The 22,560-nt window shown below is 38.2% G+C and overlaps 1 protein-coding gene across 50 annotated transcripts in view; it reads left to right on the forward strand.

Moving 5' to 3' along the window:
* The window catches only part of LOC103481688 (ankyrin-3-like), a 136,536-nt gene that overhangs the window by 79,355 nt on the left and 34,621 nt on the right, over positions 1-22,560 (forward strand). For 16 of the 50 annotated variants that reach the window (XM_081600279.1, XM_081600275.1, XM_081600294.1 and 13 more), the window contains exons 16-32: positions 81-179; positions 356-454; positions 1,069-1,266; positions 1,571-1,669; positions 2,986-3,084; positions 3,164-3,262; positions 3,384-3,479; positions 4,057-4,129; positions 4,497-4,556; positions 7,720-7,755; positions 10,878-11,001; positions 13,670-13,681; positions 15,029-15,131; positions 16,785-16,829; positions 18,160-18,266; positions 18,697-18,729; positions 21,138-21,362. In XM_081600279.1, coding sequence (XP_081456405.1) covers positions 81-179; positions 356-454; positions 1,069-1,266; positions 1,571-1,669; positions 2,986-3,084; positions 3,164-3,262; positions 3,384-3,479; positions 4,057-4,129; positions 4,497-4,556; positions 7,720-7,755; positions 10,878-11,001; positions 13,670-13,681; positions 15,029-15,131; positions 16,785-16,829; positions 18,160-18,266; positions 18,697-18,729; positions 21,138-21,362 — 1,607 coding nt within the window. The remainder of the gene's footprint in view (positions 1-80; positions 180-355; positions 455-1,068; positions 1,267-1,570; positions 1,670-2,985; positions 3,085-3,163; positions 3,263-3,383; positions 3,480-4,056; positions 4,130-4,496; positions 4,557-7,719; positions 7,756-10,877; positions 11,002-13,669; positions 13,682-15,028; positions 15,132-16,784; positions 16,830-18,159; positions 18,267-18,696; positions 18,730-21,137; positions 21,363-22,560) is intronic. The other 34 variants (XM_081600270.1, XM_081600289.1, XM_008437370.3 and 31 more) reach the window with 19 other exon arrangements.

Raw genomic sequence — 22,560 nt, forward strand, 5'->3', positions numbered from 1 at the left:
CATTCTCTAACTTTAATCCTGAAAATGACTTATACATACATGCATCAGTATTCCCTTGTGTTCTCTCGTGTTTTCTCCAGAAGGGCTTCACTCCATTACATGTTGCTGCCAAGTATGGAAAGATAGAGGTGGCCAACCTGCTGCTGCAGAAGAACGCTCCAGTTGATGCTGCTGGGAAGGTAACAACATGTTTGAATTTGAAATTTCAGGGCTACAAATACTTTTTCAAAGACACTGTGTTTAAAAATCAAACACTTTTGGAGTATTTCCCCATCTGTGAGCTTTGATCATGCTTAACTCTACTATTTGTCACAACCTAACCTTTGCTCATGTTTTCGTGTGTGTGTGTGCTCAGAGTGGACTAACTCCACTGCATGTGGCAGCGCACTATGATAACCAGAAGGTGGCACTGCTCTTGCTCAAGCAGGGAGCTTCGCCGCACGCCGCTGCAAAGGTAAGAAACGACGGGGAGGGGTTTGTTTTAAAATCGAATGTTCCTGAAAGCATCTCCGGTGCTCCGTGTGCCAAAGCGAGCTGACCTAGTTAGAGCCGCGCAGTCATTCTGCTCCGCACGGCCTCAATTCGATATCCGTTCCACTCCGGCAGGATCAGTTCAGAAAGAGCTGCCCCAGAAATCAACCAGGCTCCACACCCTAACAGATTGAAGTATTGACTAATCCATTGTTTAGGAAATGGTTTTAGTTGATGTTTGTAACCAACCTCCAGTGCAGTGAACACCCTCTTCCTTTGGCGCATCAACATTTTACATCCTGTCATGATATTTGTTTATCATATAAACTCAGTTAAATTTACTTTTAGGTCAAATCACGTTTTTGGTTTCAACTCTACAATTAAAAAAATAAATAAATAAAAATTGGACATAACGAGTGTTCAAATCACACACACTTTTGTTAATACTATTTTTTCCCCTTCATGTTTTCATATGGTACACACTTATTCAAAATAAATGCCATTCTTTACAGATGCATCACAGCGTATTGTTTTGTAGCAATTCATTTATCGACTAGTTTTTTTGCTCCGTTTGTTTTTCTTTGTTTCTGTTGTCAGAACGGTTATACCCCGCTGCACATCGCAGCCAAGAAGAACCAGATGGAGATCGCCACCACCTTGCTGGAGTACGGCGCCTCCACCAGCACGGTGACACGGCAGGGGATCACTCCTCTGCACCTCGCCGCGCAGGAAGGCAACGTGGATATCGTGAGCCTGCTGCTGGCCCGAGATGCTCCTGTTGGAACCAGCAACAAGGTGACGCTAACACGCAAGTCTAAAAACGTGATGTTTTTTTCTCCCTGTCTCACAGCAAATGCAGGAGTCGTATTTACAGTGAGGGAACGTGTGTGGAGTGTAAACATGTATTCATGACACTGGGATGTTATTACACTTGGAGAAATAACAGTCTTTACCTGAAACTCTGTTATTTCCTCTGACATTTGTTTTTGATACCCCCTGAGTGCTCATCATCCTGAGGTCCTAACCTGCCATCATGTTTCTAACCAGCTGTATTTCCCTCTGACTCTAACTGTGTAATTGTCTGGGTTTGTCTCCTCAGTCGGGGCTGACTCCACTCCACCTGGCTGCCCAGGAGGATAAAGTCAATGTTGCCGAGGTTTTAGTCAACCACGGAGCCACTATAGACCCCGAGACCAAGGTAATAAGAGAGTCGTGTTCACCCTGAGCTCGCCATTTCCACTGTTAAACATAGTAGGGTTTGCTTCATGCTGTGGTACATTTCGTTAAGGGGACATGAAAGTTTCTCAGAGTCAATGGGGAAATAAATGATGCAAAAATACAAAACAGAACTGTTGAAGACCCTTTTAGAGGCTGCAAAAGATTTGTGGTTCACCTTCCAGCAGACCTTTTCTGTCGAGTTTGTAGTTTATAGGGGTATGAACAGTTTTGCAAGACACTGAGAACATGGTAGTCTGCAACAAGTAAAATGGACAAGTTAAGAAACGTTGCCAAGAGGCATGACTTCATTTTACATAAAAGACTGGTGTGTGTGTTTTTTCCCCCTTGTAAGTAAAACAAACCTAAGTTCTCAAAAGAAACTTTTATAGGTTAGGTCTGTAGCCCTGAGCCACCAGACTAACATTGTCTGTCAGCTTCTTGTCATATTTGTTTTTTCCTCTGAATTGCATAAAACTCTGCGGATAAATTATTGAATCGTCCCGTATTTCTTAATGTTTTCATTTCAGGTATCCCGATTGTACTGCATTCTTTTATTCCAAACTTTGTAAAGTTCTTCCATTGTTTTGTGCTACTGTGTCTGCTTTTTTCACCCTTTTTCAGTCCATTTTCTGAGCTTGGCTTGTTTATTACGCTACTTAACTCTGATCTCCAAGTCATTTGAGCATAAAATGTTCCAGAACTAACTGACAGACTGCAAAGAAAAGCTATTTTGATTTATCTTTATTCAAGTTGTCACCAACAGTCCGTTTGAGAAACACAATGTTCCTATTTCTTTAGCTGAATGATTTCCAAACATAAAAAAGACAGACAACTGTTTCAGTCATAACGAGGTAATTCCCCCCAAAAATATTCTTGAACTCACAATTTCTATAACGTGTGTTAGCTAGATTCTTACCCGTGTTTGAAAGACACATATTGTTTATTTGCCTTGTAGATGTTTTATATTTTGACACCTTCTCTTCTTTTTATTGTGTTTTCTTGTATATAGTGAGAGGGAGAAGAACTGGACTGAACTTTGTTAGATAGCAACAACAATAAGAAAAAAACCCCCAACAAAATAAAACAAGTCAACTTTAAAATCTTACAATGCAGTCTAGCTTTTTAAAGGAAAAGTGCAAAGAACCTAAGGGTGATTTGAAAGTTTTGCACTAAGGTGCCTTTTCAGACTTGGGTTTCTGTCCTGCAAAGATGCGATCAGATGTTTCTATTTACTGATAAATCTGTAAATGTCAAGAGTGAAAACAAATACGTGTGATCTCGTGTTTTTGTCGTCAGTTGGGATACACCCCTCTTCATGTCGCCTGTCACTATGGCAACGTGAAGATGGTCAACTTCCTGCTGAAGAATCAGGCGAAGGTCAACGCTAAGACCAAGGTAAACGCTGTGAAAAACACGTTGGTGCTCGTGTTTATATTCCGTGTGTTTTGTCTGAACTCCACTCCTGCCTCTGCAGAACGGATACACACCTCTGCATCAGGCTGCCCAGCAGGGACACACACACATCATCAACTTACTGCTGCACCATGGAGCTTCACCCAATGAACTCACTGCCGTAAGAAAGCACAGAGAACTTAGACTCTCTCACTGTTTCTCACTCTAGATTAAATCCAGTTCTTGACCAGAATGGTTACTTATTATTATTGTCTGATTTTATTTATGTATGAATTTTCTAGAATGGGAACAGCGCTCTGTCCATCGCCAGGAGGCTTGGCTACATTTCTGTAGTTGACACACTCAAAGTGGTCACAGAGGAGACTCTAACCACTCAGGTTTGTATCCGCTGCTAAATTTTCATCTCGCTATATTTCAGTGCCCTTAACTGAAATCATTGTTTTTTTTGTTCTATTATTGTGATCGAAATAGATAGTCTGCAGAAAAATAAAATACAATTCTAAAACAATCCCATACCACAGTGAGCCTTTTTAAATCAAACCAGTGTGTCTGACTGCACTGACCGAGGTGCTATAAAAAAGCCAATAACAAGAAACAAGAAAGCCAAGAAACATGAGAGTTTCAGGTCTTTAACACTGGTCGTGGATTTACTTTGGCAAAACCACACTTGATGACATATAAGCACGCACAATGATGCTGTCACCACCACTTGAGATTGTGGATATGGTATTCTTTAGGTGATGTGTGGGGTGTGGGATTGATTTTTTTTTTTTTTTAGATTTGTAGGTGTTGTGTTGTGTACATATGTATTTATTTATAAAAGATGCTTCCAGTAAAGTGAAGTCTTCTTCATCCAGTGTGAAGAATGAGTCCCTTACTCCACAACCCCTTTATAAAAGCAGCCTTTCCTGATTTTAAAAGACATATAAGGCATTTGTTTTCTCTCTCCAACAGACTGTGATAGAGAAGCACAAGATGAACGTCCCAGAGACCATGAACGAGGTGCTGGACATGTCCGATGATGACGGTAAGGTTTCATATAATCCATTTTGAAAAAGCATTTCTTCCCACAACTCTCAGACGGCTAATGGTTAAAAAAACACATTCAGATTTTGTTTCTGGGCTTAAAGGATGACGAGCCGGTACTAATAAATTCATTCTTGTTTTCTTTTTAGTCATTTATGATTTCTGTTACAACCATTGATTATTTATGATTTGTAGTTCCAAACTGATTTATCCACCCATTCAGAATGACCCATAATCACATTTTGTTTTTGAATGTGATGATTTCGTTATCTATATAATTTCTCCACATTATTTTTGCAACTCTTTGTTTGTTGATTTTATTCTTTTTTGTTATGATTTTTCTACCTCTCTCCTCCATCTGAACACAGTCTGTAAAGCCAATGTCCCAGAAATGATCACAGACGACTATTTTTCTGATGTGGAAGAAGGTATTTTTTATCTCTATACATTTTTCTTTCAATTCTTCTTGCATGTCTGTGCTTTAAAGTCTCTTATCCTTCAACTGAACCTTTGCTGTCTGGCAGCTTTTTTATTTTTTTTTTGGCTAATACAGGTGCATCTCAATAAATTACAATATTAGGGGGAAACTCATGTGTTACATTTATTTATTACAAACACAGAAACATTTCAAGTGTTTACATTTTTGATACTGTATTTTGATTAAATCTGTTTCAACACAAGGAATTCAATAGTTGTAACCAATATCTTGTGTACGTCTGTGTCATAATTGTGTCGGCCATGACATGTGCATAAACTAGTATTTTTGCATAAATCTCCATTCTATTAGTCTATGTAATATTGCACTTTTCAGGGAAAGCTAATTTTTTTTATTTTTCTCTGCAAACCAGAACCATCAAAATGATCACAAATAAACACTTAAATAAAAGATTTGTGTGGCATAAATCTGCATAATATTTAGATTTTGCTGTGCGAATAAGCGACTGAAGTAACTTTGTTAATCGTAACGTATTTAGATGCACCTTTGGGAATCTCCTTGTTGGTGCTAAAATCGAATTTTCTTTCTGTTTTCGCTTATATTTAATAAAATCAATGTGAAACACCTGGTGGCTTTATAGCAGGCTGTTAGTAACACAGAGGACAGTGATTCGTTTTAATCTTTGCCCTTTGTAATTTGCAGGCACAGCAGTGGTTTACCCTTTAATTGTGGGATCAGTTTAAACACCTTAAGGATTCATAGGTCAGAGTTAAATGGTCTAGCTAGCAAGGAAAAATCAAACATTTTCCTCCTAAAATGATTCACGTACCAGACCGAATGTGAGTGAAAAAGCAACTGAACTCCAGGGAAAAAATTTTGATCAAGATCAAAAATTAATCGAGATAACTTTTTACAAACTACAGGATAGAAGAAACAAGCAAAACTTTGCACTTTTATGGTTTTGTTTTTATCCCTTTTGGGTGGGTGGGTTTACAATGAGTTGGTGGCATAGTGCTTAACAACAAATCTGAACTGCAACACTTCTGCACAGTCTTTTTTTTCTTTCTTTTTTTCTTTTTTTTTGCACATTAAAATGTAGGGAGAATTCTTTTCTGCTGGTTGCTATGCCAACAATGGTTATTGAGGAGCGTGTAACAGATTTCTTTTCAGGCTTGTGTGTTGTCGAGACAGACACTTGATCCTTTGTCTTTCTGTGCCTCTCAGTGATGCTTGCATCGTAGCCAAAGCTAACACTGGAACAGCTGCTGCAGTGTTGCTGTACATGTCGTGCCTTCCCCTGTGATCCGCACTGTGGCTCAGAAGCAGATGAACTTAGCCATTGGTACCACAGAACAGTCAGGAAAGGTCTTTCAGTCAATAGTTGGTTTTGTCCTCACTCGGCTCACTTGCCCTGTGGGTGTTTTCTTTTTTTAATTAAATGGGCTATATTTATTTTTAGGAAGTCACACGGGCTCTATACTTGTTCTGTTTATTGCTTCTTAATGTCAGAAATCTCGAATGTTCAAACTTTATCCAGTCTTGGAGAGATATGAAAAGACAATTTTAATTGTTGTTTTGTTTTTTTTTTCTCAATGTCTGACATTAAATTAGAGCAACATTTTTTTCCTCTGTTAGAATTGTTAATATTAGAATATTAGAGGAATAATGAGAGAATATTAGAGGAATAATGAGAGAGTTCATTTTGCCAAAATTGTATGTTTAAGCTACACCTCAAACTGCTTCCTTGCGGGACACCATGCGGAAATGTTTACATAAATCTGGTAAGGTAACAGATAGAGAATCTTGGGTCTATGCAGCTCAGATTCATGCCTGCATGGGAACAATTTTCAGACGCCTGAAAGTGGCCACATTTATTTGTTCAAACATTTATATGCAAGTGTCGGCAGTCCAGGAATTATACTGTTGAATAGATTCAAGCTTAAAGGCAATCCTACCAAATACTAAAAACATTTCAGTGAACTTTTAAAACGGCCTAAGGTAAAAATAAATAAATATAAAAATCTCATTTAGCACATAGTCGTAATTTTGCTTATCCTAACTGGCCTAAAGCAGGAAAAATGTAGGTTTCATCTATTGACGGTGAAAGAAAAAGCCCTCTGTGCCTTGCAGTTTAATTTGATTTTAACTGTAGACAATCACCTGTTGTTGTATTTAGATGTCACAGAGAGTTGGATAATACAAAGACATGGACACATTTGTTGACTCCCTTGATAAATATCTGCTTATCAAGTGGTGTAAAAGGAGGTGAGGGGTAAGAAACAACAGTTTTTAACAAAATTACAAATAAAACATCGGTAGATGTCTCTACTATTCACATTTTGTACCTGCCTCCTTACGTGAAGATGACATGCTCTCTTCAGCTCAGCCAAAAAAAAGTTTTCTGTAAGATTTTCACTGGATGCCACTCAAACCACAGCTCTGTTAAAAGGGTGGTTCAAGATGGACAAGTTGCTGTTGTCCATTATGGATATCTTTCATTCCCATTACTTATGTTTTTTGGCACCGTGTGTAGAGAATAATAAATGTGGGTCAGCATCCAGCCTGCTGGCCGCTGGCTGAAAGAAATGAATATCTGTGTCATGTCATATTTAAACCCGAGGGAAATAGGAAGTCATGGATTAGTAATTAGATGTTCCTGGAGGGTGGTCAATTAAAAAAAAACAAAAGTAAAAATTTAAAAAGTTCATTCTACTGGTGATTTTTTTTTTTTATGAAAAACAAAAGAGAAAACCTGTCGTTTTCCTAAACTGAATAAATTATTTTAAAATATGTCAGGTTTTCAGTGCAATTTTTAATCTATTTATTACAGCGTAGAAAAGCCTATTTTAAGTGACTGAATGACTTTTATGTCATCGGTATGCATGTCCATCACTTGATTAATAACAATTTTTCTTACTGCATTAAGAGAAGATTTTAAAGGCTATTTGCTCTTTTCTAACAGCGATAGCAGCACATTTCTACACATCTACATTTAAATATCTAAATTCAGGTCTTAGAATCCTATCATACAGACCGCAGGGCCAAGCTCGTCAAACGACATTCATGTATTAAAAAGTAAAAAACTTGAAGGTATAGAAGGTTTGAATGTAGCACACATAATAAAGCAAAAATGGCTCTGCTTGTGTTTTGAACAGAGATGGATATTGGAAATATCAACATCACCTATACTTGTAAGTCAATAAAAAAAGAAAAGGTTGACCTCACTGTAACTAACTCCAGTAACCAGTTTGCAGTGTTGCAGCTGAACTGTTGCAGCTAAACTCTGCGTGTAGTTTCACTACTTCTTTTATTTTTTCCATGCAGAGCTCTGTGCATGTTTCTTCCTCATGCAGGAATGTGTGTTCAAGTTGTTGTTGTCCATCTTGAACCTCTGATCTAAAAATAAATGGAGTGCAACTCTAGCCATATTCACATGCTTACATACCAGCAGCGGCAGTGATTACCTTATCCAATGACACACACACACACACACCCACGCACACGCACGCACACACACACACACACACACACACACACACACACACACATGCAAACTATCCTTGAACTAACTCAGAACAGACAACAGAATCTGCTTAGGGTTTTGTTTATTTTCTAAAGTTGGTTTAATTCATATAATTAATTTTTGTTTGATATAAAATCCAAGTTAAAAGTTAATGTAATAAAAAAACGTCTTCTATATCTAATTCCATTACTCTACTGTATTTGATATCTGTATTTGTGTGGCTATGGACCTTCTTCTTTTTTTTTTGCCATTTATAATAAGCATTTTTCTTTAAAAGAGAGCACTGCTATTGATTTGTCAAATGGTAACAGATCAATATAACATGTTCTGTGACTGAAATCTTTACTGGCTGATTCTATATCTTTTCATTATAAAGATGACTAAGGAGACTAGCTGTTATTGTTCATTCAACAGTACTTTAGTGTGACATTAATTTTTGATTATTTGTCACAAGTAATAGCAAAACGCGCCAGAAAGCACACCTAAATAAGTCTGGCACACATTTACTTTTAGCCACATGAGTTAACACTGTAAAACCATTCTGTTGCAACTTTATCTACTAGTCTTTTGGGGTATACCAGCATTGCACAGCTACAGTTTCCCTTTATATATATATATATATATATATATATATATATATATATATATATATATATATATATATATATATATATATATATATATATATATATATATATTAGCTCCAGCTCAATCAGATTGAATGGATAAGCATCTGTAAACTTCAGTTTTCAAGTTGTGCCAGAAAATGTTCAGTAAGCTGTAAATCTGGACCCTTTTAACACATAAATATGCATTGATCAAACTTTTTTCCATCGTACTTTTTGACTGTATGTCTATAGTCGATCTCCTGCTTAAAGGTAAACCTCTGCACTGGTTTTAAGTCTTTTGATTCTGTGCAGCTCCTCCAGAGTCACTATCTGCCTGTTGGCTCCTTCTTTGGTCCTTTTCAGATCAGCTTTGATTCTCGATCTACAAGTTTACCCCGACACAATGCAGCATTTGAAGTCACTAACAATGTTATGCCCCTGATCCACCTTTACGGGTAGTCACAAGCCTGTAACCATTATGAACCGTTGGGGTTAATATGGTGCAAAACAACTTTGCTTGTATTTAAAGAACCGAGTGGCTTAAAAAAGCCTTTATGAGGATCATGACCTAAGCTCACCCCTCTTGTCTTATGCGTTGCTCAGTTGAATGCTGCAAATTGTAAACCATGTTTCACTGGATCTCAGTGCAGGTTTGCTGTGTGATCTTGACAGATGAGTTTGTATTATGTGAAAGGACAAAGCGATATCTAATGGGGGGAGGGGGTGCAGTGTAGGTGCATGTTTGTGATCTAATGTTCCGTAACCAACCTCAGAGGCCGTTACAAAACAGCGTATTATGTCCAGGTGAACTCTGTTTAGACCTGCTGATTTACTGAATTATGGAACCAGGGCTAAAAACAAATCCATGCCACACTTTTCAGATTTTTTCATTTCTAAAAGATGTTGAAAACTTTTGTTTCCCATTCAGTTTACCATTATTCACAACTTTCTGTTGGCCTATCGCATAAAATCCCAGTACAATACGTTGATGTTTATGGTTGTAGCATGACAAAACGTGAAAAGATTTAAGAGGCGTAAACATTATTTTTTGAATCTATAAACTGAACAAATGTTTAGATGTTAGACAACTCAGTGAGTCACAAAGATCCCCCAGCCCCCTGACTAAGTCTGTGCTGCAGGGAGCCGTAGGTGTGTGCTCGGAAAATCATGCACACACAGAGAGACACACACAAACACAGTCTGGATAATCCAGGAGCGGAGCTGGTAGGCGGGAGAAAGACGATCTGTTGGCGTGAGTGCCGGCCTCTAAAACAGAGATAGACAGTTAATGCCGGAGCAGGCGAGGTTACGAGTTGAGGAAAAGTTGGTCCGAAGGAAAAGCCTGGGAGTGAACTTGTGGCTTAATGAATTGCTTCAAGGCAGGACGTGAGTGTGGGTTCTTTGCTGAGGGGACTTTGCTCTTGTTGCAGCTAAAGGCAAAGCGAATCCTGGAGAATGGGTTGGAATGTGGCCAGATGGGGGTCTGTGAAGTATCCCGTGTGTTGCCGGAGGGTGGGGCGGGGGGGCGGTTTCCAAAGGGGGAAGGGTGTTGTAGCAGCAGTGGCGGTGTGATGGGACACAGAAAGATGGAGGGAAGGGGGCGTCTCTGTTGCTTTGTTGTTGCTGGAATGCCTTCCTTTTCTTTCTTTTCGTCTCTCCGCTTGCATGCACTTGCCTCCTCTCGCTTCAGCTGTGCAGCCAGCGGCTCATCAGTAGGTTTAGGTCTACTGTACCTCTGAGGGTAATAACACGCTTCTAACAAATTTCCTGCTCACCTTTAAAGTATGTTCTAAGTCCTGAACTTATGTTTTTTTGTGTCTGTAAGTGTGTTTAAAGTGATGATGCAAAGCTATTTTTGTTTGACAGAAACCACCTTCAGAATGCTTTTTTAACTTGTTTTTATTTTTATTTGGATTCCAACAAGTGTTAAGCTGCTCTTCGATGATGACTTTTAACTGAGTGGGACGTTGGACCAAAGTTAAACTGGAAAACAGCCTCTGGGCAGAGGATGCATTGATTGACATGTCCAAATGAGTTTGTGTTTCTGCATGAATGAAAGAAAAAAAACACAAACAATGAGAATTTTCTACTGATTCCCTAAGGGCTACAGGGAATGTGAACCATTTTTGAGTCTTTTTCTACAAAAGAACTAATTTCTGTTTTGTGTGTTTCCATCGTTCAGGTGATGATGCAATGACGGGGGATACAGATAAATATCTGGCCCCTCATGACCTTCGGGAACTTGGGGATGACTCGCTCCCACAGGAGGGCTACATGGGCTTCAGCGTTGGTGCACGGTCGCAGAGGTAAGGCTCACTGCAACACAACACGGCAAAAAGTCTTTGATGAGTCTAATGCTAACTTTTTTTGTGCTCCTGTGCAAAGGGTATATAAAGTGCCAGAAAGGCTATACAAATGTTAAGATAGTTGCATTATTTTTTATTTTTTTAGTGAGATATATTGACTGAGTATCTTATCTAATGAAGGCATGCAGTCAGCATTTAACATCAAAAATGTCTGTTGCCATGCAGATGCTCTTCGTTTTTTTGTTTTGACTTGTGTTTGTTGACCCGTGTCACAAAAACTGTCCCTAAAATTTACATTTATGTAAAACAGTTAAACTCTTACTAATAAAACAAGGTATGATTATTTGGGGAAAAAAATGTGAGATTTGCACGATTACTTAGGAGCGCTCTGACATAAAGTATTCTGGATGGTTGACGCCTATCAGTGCCAGCTAGAAAGGGGAGCAAAAATCACAATGCAGCCTAAATGTTGGTCACATTTTAATTTTTTGAATGACCGATTTCCGCTGATAAATTACAGGAAGATTTAACTTATGAAAGAGACCTTTGGAATCCCTGGTAATGGTGCCGGTTTGTTAAGTCTCAAAGATTCTGCCTCAGAATAACATCTGACTGTCTGCTCCTCAAACCCAAGTTAAGCTTTTCTAATATAATATCATCACTCTTCTGTATCCTTTGGCTGCTGTTTGCTTACCTTTTTTTTGTCCACACATTTTTGTTCTTTTTTTTAAGTTTCGACATATGTTGAGCCTGAATGAAATAAAAGAGTGAAACTTGTCAAAAAATCTTGATAGATAATTAAATTTTCTATATAGCTTTTTCTGTGATTGTCTAAGTGGTTGCCTGCATCTGTTCTAGCAGATTCTCTCAGCCAAGGAGAGAATTGCAACGGTCAAAGTTTTGAATATGCAAGAGCATGTTTGACAATCAAAGACCAATGAAAGCCTCACCAAAACAGACCAATATGTCTACTGCACACACTGCTGAAACAAACTGATTCAGTTCGTACAGATACAACAGAAAGATGCTAAAATAGAAGTGGTGCAATCATTGAACTTTCACTACATCTCTACAATGAACCACTGACTTGGCTTTAAAGGGACACGAGCACAGAATTAGATTTATCCTGCAGCTATTCTTTTTTTTTTTTCTGATAAGTGCGTTGAGGTTTGGGATTTAGTTGGAATTAAGTCTGAGCAAATAAGAAAACTGGCTGTTGCTCCTCTGTGATCTGCTGTCTGCTTTTCAAAGTCAATGTCTGTGGAAAATATTGGCTTTTTATATTTTTACTACTGGCTTATGTTTATAATTGGTTTTTTTTGTAATATTTTGGAAATAATAACACTTTGAGTTGGTGGAGCGTTCTAAAATCTTACTTGTGAGTAAGATTTAAAAAAATAGCCGCATGATACAGGTAGATTTATAACTTTCAAATAAGGTTAGTTCTTGATGGTTATTTTGGACAAAAGCTATTTGCACAGACAAACTCTTCAGTAAAAACTAAATCCTGATAATTTCCTTATCAAATTCTTTAGAAAAATCACAGCAAGGGGAGTTTTTGCTGTTTAAAGTTCATACTGTTGAACTTTATTCTCTTTTGAAAACATTGACACTTGTGCAACATACTGCAGAGGGAGGGACTATTAAATATCTGAGGAGTGACATAAACGAACAGCGAGCCATAGGAAATGAGAAACATGTTCAATTCAGAAGGCCTGAAGCGCAAACTGTCTGAGTGTGTTTAATCAATTTAGTTTACAACTAGTTTAACTGACTGGGCTTTTTGTTTGTCATCCTGCTCTGGCAGTTTTACTAGACGATCATTTATTAAAAGGTAAATGAATTAAGCAACTTTTACTAGCCCCCACAAATACGTCATGTGTCTTGCTACTAAAGTTGCAGTACTATTTCAGAACTGTGTATATTGATCATCTTATATAAAATTTTGATGCTTTGCCAGGAAAAGGAACGGCTGTTTAACACTGGAGTTATTGAAACTCTTGAATTGAAAAATCACATTCTAGAAAAAAAAAAATTACATAAAAGATTTACATTACAATTTAGACATGGGACAAAACTTGTAGAAAGACATAAAAAAATGCTAATTTAAACAAATAAAAAGCAGAGGTAATTAAATAAACTGAAGCTAGATGCATTCATTCAGCTGTAAGTGGGAAAACTACGTGCACCTCTAAAAATTGGAGCTGCAACATCGATTTTTTTGTAACACAGCTACAGTAATTTGACCTAATGAAAATTTAAATAAAATAAAACAAAATGCACCATTGTTTTTTTTTTCACCTGATATCTTCTCTTGCAATCTTGCAATGTTTGTTTCAAGATGATACCACATATTTAAGGTTTCGTGAGCTCTAATGTCTAACTTCCCTCAGAATCACAATTTACGATACATGTTCATACTCACTGTGTACTTAATTGATGAATTAGGCAGATTAGCTTTATTTTAATCCTAAAGCCTAAAGTACCTCATAAATAACATTCTGAAATGAAATCAGTTTGTAGATGAGTTATAAATTGAGCACTTTCTCCTATTTCAAGTCAGCTTCGTTCTGCGTCTCTACTCCTGCTTCTCTTTGCATCTCTTCTTTCCCTCCTCTGTTTTCTTCATGATGTTTTATTCTCTCCTCATGTCCGCTCTTATTGTTAGTACCAAGGCCAGGTAAGGCTCTCAGCATGACGAGGCCCCTCCCTCCCCACCACCCCCACCCTTATACCTCCACCACCACACTGCCTCGCCCTTTTCCCTCCCCCGGATCCAAGTCTCTGTTAGAATAATGACCACCTGTTCTGAAATATTGAAGTTTTCCTGCACATTTCACCTTCTAATCCAATTTTTTGTTTTTTGACTGGTCGTTTGGTGTTTTTTTTTTAACATTGTGGGATGTACTTGTGGTCTGTCGTCTAATTTCTTTCTTTTCAGCTGTTTCTAATAGCATCATCTGTTTGCTTTTGTGTTTGACTGTGGTTCTTGTCCGTGCCTGGGTCGTTGTGAGGTTTGCACAAAGTTGAAGCTTTGCATCTTTTCGGTTTGTTGTGGAGATTTCCATTATCGTGCTTCCAGGGACTTGAGCTGATGCAGCATTTCTCTCTTTGCATTGCTCTTTCTATGCTTAACTCATGTCAAAAGAAGAAAAAAAAATACTCGGAGAAGACTAAGCTGTCCACTAAAGTATGTTTACCATTGTTAAAAACTAGGTTTATGAGTGAACTGGGGTAGTAGTAGAGCATAATTCAAGTACAGATAAAACTAGCTCATACACTCTGAGACTTGTGGCTGATAAGAAACACATTTGAGCAAAAGTCAATTGTCAAACCCGCAGTGGACCCTTCAGAGCTCTCAGAGGATCCTGCACTCACTCACTTTTTTTTTTTAAATTTAGCTTCACTTAAAGATGATGTTTGTGCAATTTTCCACAGTCTCGCTCAGATGACTTCCTTCGTCTATCCGGTTTTCCTCTCTCTAATTACCAATTAGCGTAATCATTCCCGGGACGTTGCAGGCAAACACTTCTCACGTCATTGCTCAGGAATGCTATTTGTTTACCTCATAAATGTCCATCGCACGGCACACGGAGACTCCGAGCACTCTGTCGGAAACGTGAGGACGCAGCTGGTACACGTGACACAGAGACGCAGTGCGATCGGGAATCAGCTGTGTCTTTATCACGATGACGATTACAAATGTAAAATGAACGCTTTTGTTGACTATGTAGCACCAATGTTAACTAATAGTGAGCTTATTGATGCTTTTCTGTTGCTGCAAACAAATGAAAACATTTTCTTTATATCTTCGTTTCAATTTTATTTATTTATTTATTTTTTAATATTGTTTGTGGACAGTCAGGTTCCTGGAAGCTGCATGCATTTAATGTTTTTTTTTTGTTTTTTTGTTTTTTTCTGTTTACTTTCTGTTTACCCTCCAACTCCTCCTACTCCTCCCCTTCCCTTCTTCATCACTCTGACTGTTGTCTTGGTAATCCGTGACTCCTGCCCCAACCACACCAAGCCTCCGTTCCTTCAGTTCCGATAGGTCCAACACGTTGAACCGGACCTCCTTCACACGGGACAGCATGATGATCGAGGAGATCCTGGCTCCCACCAAGGACCCGGTATGTACTTTGTGCTTTGTGCATGACTCCTTTCAAAGTGACTCAGTAATCTGCCGGTCGTTAACAGTTACTACTGACACAGTTCTGTCTCCAAATGTGCTGGGCTGGCTTGGTGCTGAGCCAAAAGGAAGACAGTTCACCAATCCTCTTACACCTCAGGGGGTGCTGCGACACAAAGTCGACCAAATCCTGTTATATTTCACCTGAAAAGGGGGCATGACATCAGTCCTTAAGTCTTCTATGTAGGATAGATTACTGTGATGGCCTACTTTCCTTTACAGAAGGAATAGCCATTGTCTGTGATCCGAGAATCTTCTGGTTAAAGTTACAAAACCAAACGCATCTTTCACATCTACACAGAAAAAAATGAAGACATACAGTGTGGCACAAAAGTTTTCAGCTAACACTAATCGACGTTTTTGTAATATTTTATGGCGGTCTTGATTCAAAGAAAGTCTTTCAGAGTTCCTTCTTTTCAAAACCTGATTGAACGACTGACATATAGACCCGTCAAAGACAATACAATTTCCTTTTAAATAGCTCTTCACATTTCTGTTTCTCTAAGTTTATTGTCTCTGGTCAGGACGGGTTAGCTTAAAACAAGCAGATTTAAGCCAGATTTCTGATTAATATCTGCATTATTACAACCTTACTAAACAGAAAAAAAAAAAAAAGCTGACCGCCAATAATTTAACTGTATACTATAACAATAATAAAATATGTCTGTGTTTTTCAGATATCTGTAAGTGAAAGAGTAACTGAAAAAATAGATTATGGAAAACACAAATGGGTTTAAAAGAAAAGAGTTTACACACAGCGCAGTGATGTAAAATGCATAATGTTGACATCAGTTCATTCAAACAGCTTGAGGCAGGAAGGCGCGGAGCAGCCAGATGGTTCTGATTTTCAGACAAGTTTCCCTGATTGCAGCATTTCAAAAAGTTTATAGGGATGATGAGAAGTGAGGAGTCTTTTAAATTTAATGTCCTCTTCTGGATAACGGACAGCAAGTAGAAATCCATCAGCCTTCATGTCCAGGTCTTTGCTAATCGCTCCTAAGAACTGCATTATTGGTGTTTGAATCGTTATTATCCTTTGTTTGGTCTGGTACAACCCGAAGAGTCGTGTTTTTGCTAGCTGTAAACATAAAATCATAATAAGGGCTTGGATATGTCGGCTTCTGAATTAAGTTATTGGAACAAATGAACTTCTCAATGACTGATTTCATTGAAAATGATTGTATCTGTGACGTGTTGCTGCAAAATCACTTTTCGAAACAGCACTGGTTTGTTCCCTGAGTTTGAGCCTACATAACTGAGTCAAAGTTAAGGACAAATTACCAGAATAGTTGAACGATTCCCAAACACAAACGGAACATTTTTAGAAAATCTGACAAAATACTAGTATAGACCAAATGACAAAAAAGTTGATAGGTAGCTGAAAACCTTTGCACAATACTGCATTTGCTCTGTTCTAAACTGATCATAACGTTTGCAAAGAGTCCATGTTGACAGTAATCATTTGAATCTCTATAGGCTCCAACAGCAAACATTTTGCGTTTTAAAAAGCTCCACAGAAATTCCTGTTGGTGTGTCTGTTTCTCTCTAACCACTGTGAAATAATGGCATGCTGTTCTCCCTCACGCTGCCCCAGATGCTCTGTAAGGAACGGTCTTTCATTGTAGAGCATCACAATAAGGTAGACATCAGTATCGTCGTGCATGACACCGAACATTTTTGCTCGCTTACAGCTCCATCTTATGGATGTTACGTGCTAACTAAAATCTGAAGAGAGGCTTTTATGATCCGAGAGGAAAATAAAATAGTAGTTATCTTGGCATGTGTATTTAACAAAAAAAAAGAAAAAGGAAGCACACTTGAAGAATGCTGGGAGGTGAAAGTGCAGCATAAATCTGCATAATTATTTATTTAAATCAATGTTCTATGGGAAAATACAGTTTACAGGTAATACTGATATGACTTTTGGATTGAATTGGTAAATACATCCTCACTACATTTTTCCATTCATATATCCATTGGTCCTTACATTCTGAACCAAAAACTACTAATTTATGTGTGGAGTAATGTAAAACTTAAACATCAAAATAAATTTTCTCACCATCTTCTTCAGCTGGGTTTCAGTTTTTTCATATCCAGCTTCGCATGTTTAGTCATATTTTACATGCTGCAGTAGACCGATAGATATATAATTTTTTTTTTTCATTTATGTATTCATGCTCTGGTTTTGAAGCTGAAAGCGCTGCGGTCACCGCTTCATTGGGATCACGTATCACGAAAATATTTTATGATGAACGTCCTGTCAAAATGTAAACACTATGAATGTTTTACATTCTACGTAGTTCTGTGAAGACATCAGCGGTTTGTTGGAGAACATTAGTGGACAAACAGCGTCATGCAGTCCAAGAAATGATTTGTCATAGAACTCTGGCAATCCATCACATGAAAATAGAAAAAATATGGCCAAACAAAAAGCCCATAGACGGCTAGCTAAGCTGACAGACCAGACAAGTATTTATTCAACTTCCAGCAGGTCAGCAGCCCTAAATGTACAGCCAGAGCTGCAGTGGGGCTTAGATCAAAGCAGGGATCAAATATTTGTTATTTGGCATGTATGATCAGGTAAAAGTCTAGATATAAATCCACCTAAAAGTCTGTGGCTGATCTGATGTTGACAGACGGTCCTCATTCTTTCTGACAGAGTTTGAGCTGTTTTGCAAAAAAAAAAAAAATCAGTCTTCATGCCACACTTTTCAGACACTTACCTGTGGGGGAAAAAAAACAAGTACTGTTTTGTATTGATCCCAAATATAAAATCCAAATAAAACACATTTTTGTTCCTTTGTTGTTGCAACCTGACAAAATGTAGAAAAGTTATGGGTTGTTCAACTTTTTCCAAGGCACTTTATATCCATTTTATAGAAAGAAATGTTAAAAGTTCTTTGCCAGATGTAGGAATGAACTGCTGGCAAATAGTCAAGTCTTGATAATGATTGTTCTCTGCTTTGCAGCATCTGTTGATGACAAAGGACGCTGACAACGACTCTCTGAGGAGGTACAGCTGGACTGCGGACCACCTGGATAATGTCAACCTCGTCTCCTCACCGGTGCATTCTGGGTAAGCATGTTTGAAATGAAGAATGGATAAATACAGGAGAAGAAAGGAGGGAGCAGATGTCTGTTGTCTCCATCTAACCATGAAGATGAAGACAAACGTAGAAATATGGGATAAGGTGGCGGATTGGTTCCTGCCTGCCTGTTTTGCAGTTTGTCTTCCAGATTTATTTATTTTATTTATTTGTTTTTTTTTTTTGTTTTTTTTTACAATTTTGTCTCCCTTCAGATTTTGGCATGTCTGTACTTCAGCCATGATGGAGCTGCAACTCAAAAAAACATTTGACATTTTGGGAAATTTTCTGCATTTCACGAATAATCCCAAAGTTTCAAACATATTTTTAAGTAGTTTTTTTTTTTATTTTCTTTTTACAGTGTTAAAGCTCTGTTTTTGACTTATTCCTCCTTGCGTTACTTTGTCGTCCACCCTGCAGTTTTTCCTCTCCGCTTCCGCAGTACGACAGCAGGTGATTTGACTGTGATTGGTTGCCCTCTGTCACACCTTCCCCCTCTCAGTACACTCATAACATCTGTGTTTGTCCTCCTCACTCATCAATTGACGTTAAACTCTTGACACAAGGCGCGAGCTAGATGTGTTTTTAATCCTTTTGATTTTCTAACTGATCTTGAGTGACTGTGCTTAAAAAAAAAATAGGTTGAATGTGGTTTTAAAATGTTAAATTTTTTAGGATTTTCTTGCACATGTTGTCCTGGTCTTTATGTTATCTTTCTCAACAGAAACTAAGAAGGGATGTTTTAGCTAAAAAGTAGGAGCAGTCAGATGGACAACATGTTGCATCAGGATTTCCCCATTTTATCTCCCCTTTGTATCAGTTTTTCACAATGAGGTGGATGAAATCTGACCAGTCAGTGAGGTGATGAGGTATTTATGATATGCTCTGTTTGACTAGTTAAACTTTAGCTATTATAATGCCTACTAAGGTCAGTAGAGTCTGAAATTTAGTTGCTGTTAGTCTACATTTGAGGTGAATTTGCTAAATTGCCCATTGCAAAGAATTCTGGGAACCACAAAAATAAGAATCCACTCAAGAATCTTTCTCAAGACAAACAACCTTCTAAAATGAATGCTTTTATGGAGGCAGTCACTTGCTTTGATCATTTAATTTATGCATCTGATTTGAAGCTTCTGGCTCAGAAACATCTAGATCAGTGGTTCTTAACCTTTTTTGAGGTACCGAACCCACCAGTTTCATATGCGCATTCACCGAACCCTTCTTATTCGCACCCCCACCCTCACCCCGACACACAAAATACTTTGCGGTATTCTGATTTAGTAATGTAATTATATTAGCTGTGTTACCACCCCCACACCACTAGAGGCAGTACCAACGCCGAAAAGATGCGACTACGTAGCCGATTTAGACTATAGAATTTGGTAAAAACTGTGAGCTTTGCTGAAGTAATTAAAGACAAAAGTTCAAATCCATGCTGAGAGTGGAGCTCCTTCAATCAGTGCTCCTCCGCAGCGCTGATTGGCTAAGCAATGTAACGTGATCCTCTGATTGGCTAAGCATTGTAACGTGATTCTCTGCAGCAAGTGACAGCAAAGCGGGGCATCATCATGACTTTACATAAGTGTGTCTTTACCTCCGCGGCAGAGGCTCCGCCGAACCCCTGAGACCGACTCATCGAACCTAGGTTAAGAACCACTGATCTAGATAGAAATAAGCATAGCCGGAAGAGATTTATACCTTTACTGGATGCAAAGTGGAGATGCACCGATCATGCCTTTTAGATGCATTTACTAAAAAGAGAAAACAGATCAGATTTGTCTGTATTTGACCTCCCGATCTCTCGTCGATTGATTTTGTGCATCTCTTATAGGTAAAACGAAGAATAAATTGCTCTTTTACATAACAACAAACAATTCAAACTAACTTGACATTTCAGATCCCATGTTGCATGATTTGGGTTTGTGTGAGTATAAGCTTCTTTGTTGAGTTAGGGACAGAAATAATTAACTTCCTGGTGTGAGAAAAACACAAAAAACACCAGAGGCTCCTGTGTTGGCAGCTTAAACAAAAATAACTGCTATAATTTTAAAATACACTTACGGGCCACTTCATTAGTAACACTTCACTGGTGCAAGGCTGGACCGTCTTTTTTTACTGCAGAACTCCCTTCATTCTTTGTGGAATAGATCAAACTGGTCCATATTTATATAGTACCAATATTCAATTTCTGCAGGTTTATCTATGTCGCATCCATGAAGAGAGTCTTCCATTCCACCACGTCCCAATCTTGCTTTGTTGCACTCAGCCTCCAAGCACAACCCCTACTGATGTGTTTGGAGGACCCTGGAGTACAATGAACTCATTGTCATGTTCAAGAAGCCAGTTTGAGGTGATTTGAGCCATGGGACATGACACATTGTCCTGCTAGAAGTAGTTCTGATAAGATGAGTCTCCGATCTCTTATTGTCCTACTTTGATGAGCCAGTGGAAAATTTTTCTTCAGCTTACCTGATAGGACTGAAGTCCAATTTGAGTCGCCATCTGTGTTAAAACGGTAATTGAGAAGGTGTCCCTAATAAAGTGGCCGCTAAGTGTAGGTTTAATGCCTCCATCCATGTTGTCCTTTTCTGACGTCAGTTCTAGCCAACATAGAACCCCTCTCACATTTTTGTTCTCTTTACCGTTTTCCTCACACTTACTGTCAGTGTTTTTTGTAAGATTGCAGCATGGGACACGACCTCACCGTAACGACAATTTCTCTCCTCATCAGCACTACACTTAAAGCAACATGGATTTTACTTCTTTCATCCCTGTGCCTATATTCTCTCCTTGTTTCTTGTTCTGCTTCTCTGTCTATTCCTCCTCTCCTATTTCCTTCTCCTTTTTACGCCCTCATCCAGGTTCCTGGTCAGCTTCATGGTTGATGCCAGAGGCGGCTCCATGAGGGGAAGTCGCCACAACGGCATGCGGATCATCATCCCGCCGAGAAAGTGCACGGCACCCACCAGGATCACATGTCGTCTAGTCAAGAGGCACAAGCTGGCCTCCCCTCCTCCGATGGTGGAAGGAGAAGGCCTGGCGAGCAGACTGGTGGAGGTTGGACCAGCTGGGGCTCAGTTCTTAGGGTAGGTCGGCATTTTTTTTTTTTTTCTTTAAATATGTCTGATCTTTCCACTGCTGATTATGGAATTTTTTTATTTTTTTATTTAGTTTTTTAAAAAATATATCCTTCATTCTGCTTGTTACATTCCATTTGTAGCTATCTGAGATTAGGTTTTTCAGTGTGCGTGCGTGCGTGCGTGCGTGCGTGCGTGCGTGCGTGCGTGCGTGCGTGCATACTTTGAATTTGGAGTAGAAATGTGTGCCGATTCTTAAATCTCATGTTCAGAAATAGAGGTGAGTTCAAAAATAGAGATCATCAATAGTTTTCCAGGAGGTCGTGGAAAACTATTGATGATCATAAGGTTTTTAATAAATTTGTTTTCAGCTTAAGATATTCACTTTTTTTTTAAGCTTCTAATTTTGCAACTGAAATTGTTCCATTAGATGCATTCTCTGTAGTATCCACTAACTACATAACTGCTTCCAATTATACAATCAAAACATTATTCTTAAGCATAATTTATGACATAAACATTTAACATACTTTCCTGTTCAAACCATTCACATCAGCATGTAAGAAAAACTTCTGTAAACTCTGGTAATTTATTGTGAACATTAAACTATAGAATATTCCCCAGTTATGATTACTGTATGTACATGTATGTATATGTATATATATATATATATATATATATATATATATATATATATATATATATATATATATATATATATATATATATATATATATATATAATATGATATAGACCTGAATTAATAAATCACATCTGAGTTAAGTAGGGCATATTTCAAATTGTTTCCTTCTGCGATTTCATGGGAAAATAAAAAGAAATCAGACAAGATATCAGAAAGAAATTTGTGAACCCAAGTACCCAATCCATACATACAACTTTCCATTACCTGAAATGCACATTGTTCACCCGTTCAAAAAAATCTAATGCAAGTATAACACCAGAAAAAATTTCCTGTGTTTGCCTCAATCATAAAACAAAAGCAGAAACGTTGCAAAGATGCTGGCTGATGGTGGCACAAAATGACTGAGAATCCGTTCAGTGAAGATGTCTTAGCACTAGTGCAACAGCTAATATCTACAGTCTTTTCTCCATTATTGGGAGCACTCTCACCCAATGCCAAGGAAAAGGAATGGTGCTGCTGAATTGGCTACTTTAAAAACGTCAACTAATAGTGTGCCGAGTATTT

This window comes from Poecilia reticulata, chromosome 19 (genome assembly GCF_904066995.2).
Source record: "Poecilia reticulata chromosome 19, P_reticulata-male-v2, whole genome shotgun sequence".
NCBI lineage: Eukaryota > Metazoa > Chordata > Actinopteri > Cyprinodontiformes > Poeciliidae > Poecilia > Poecilia reticulata.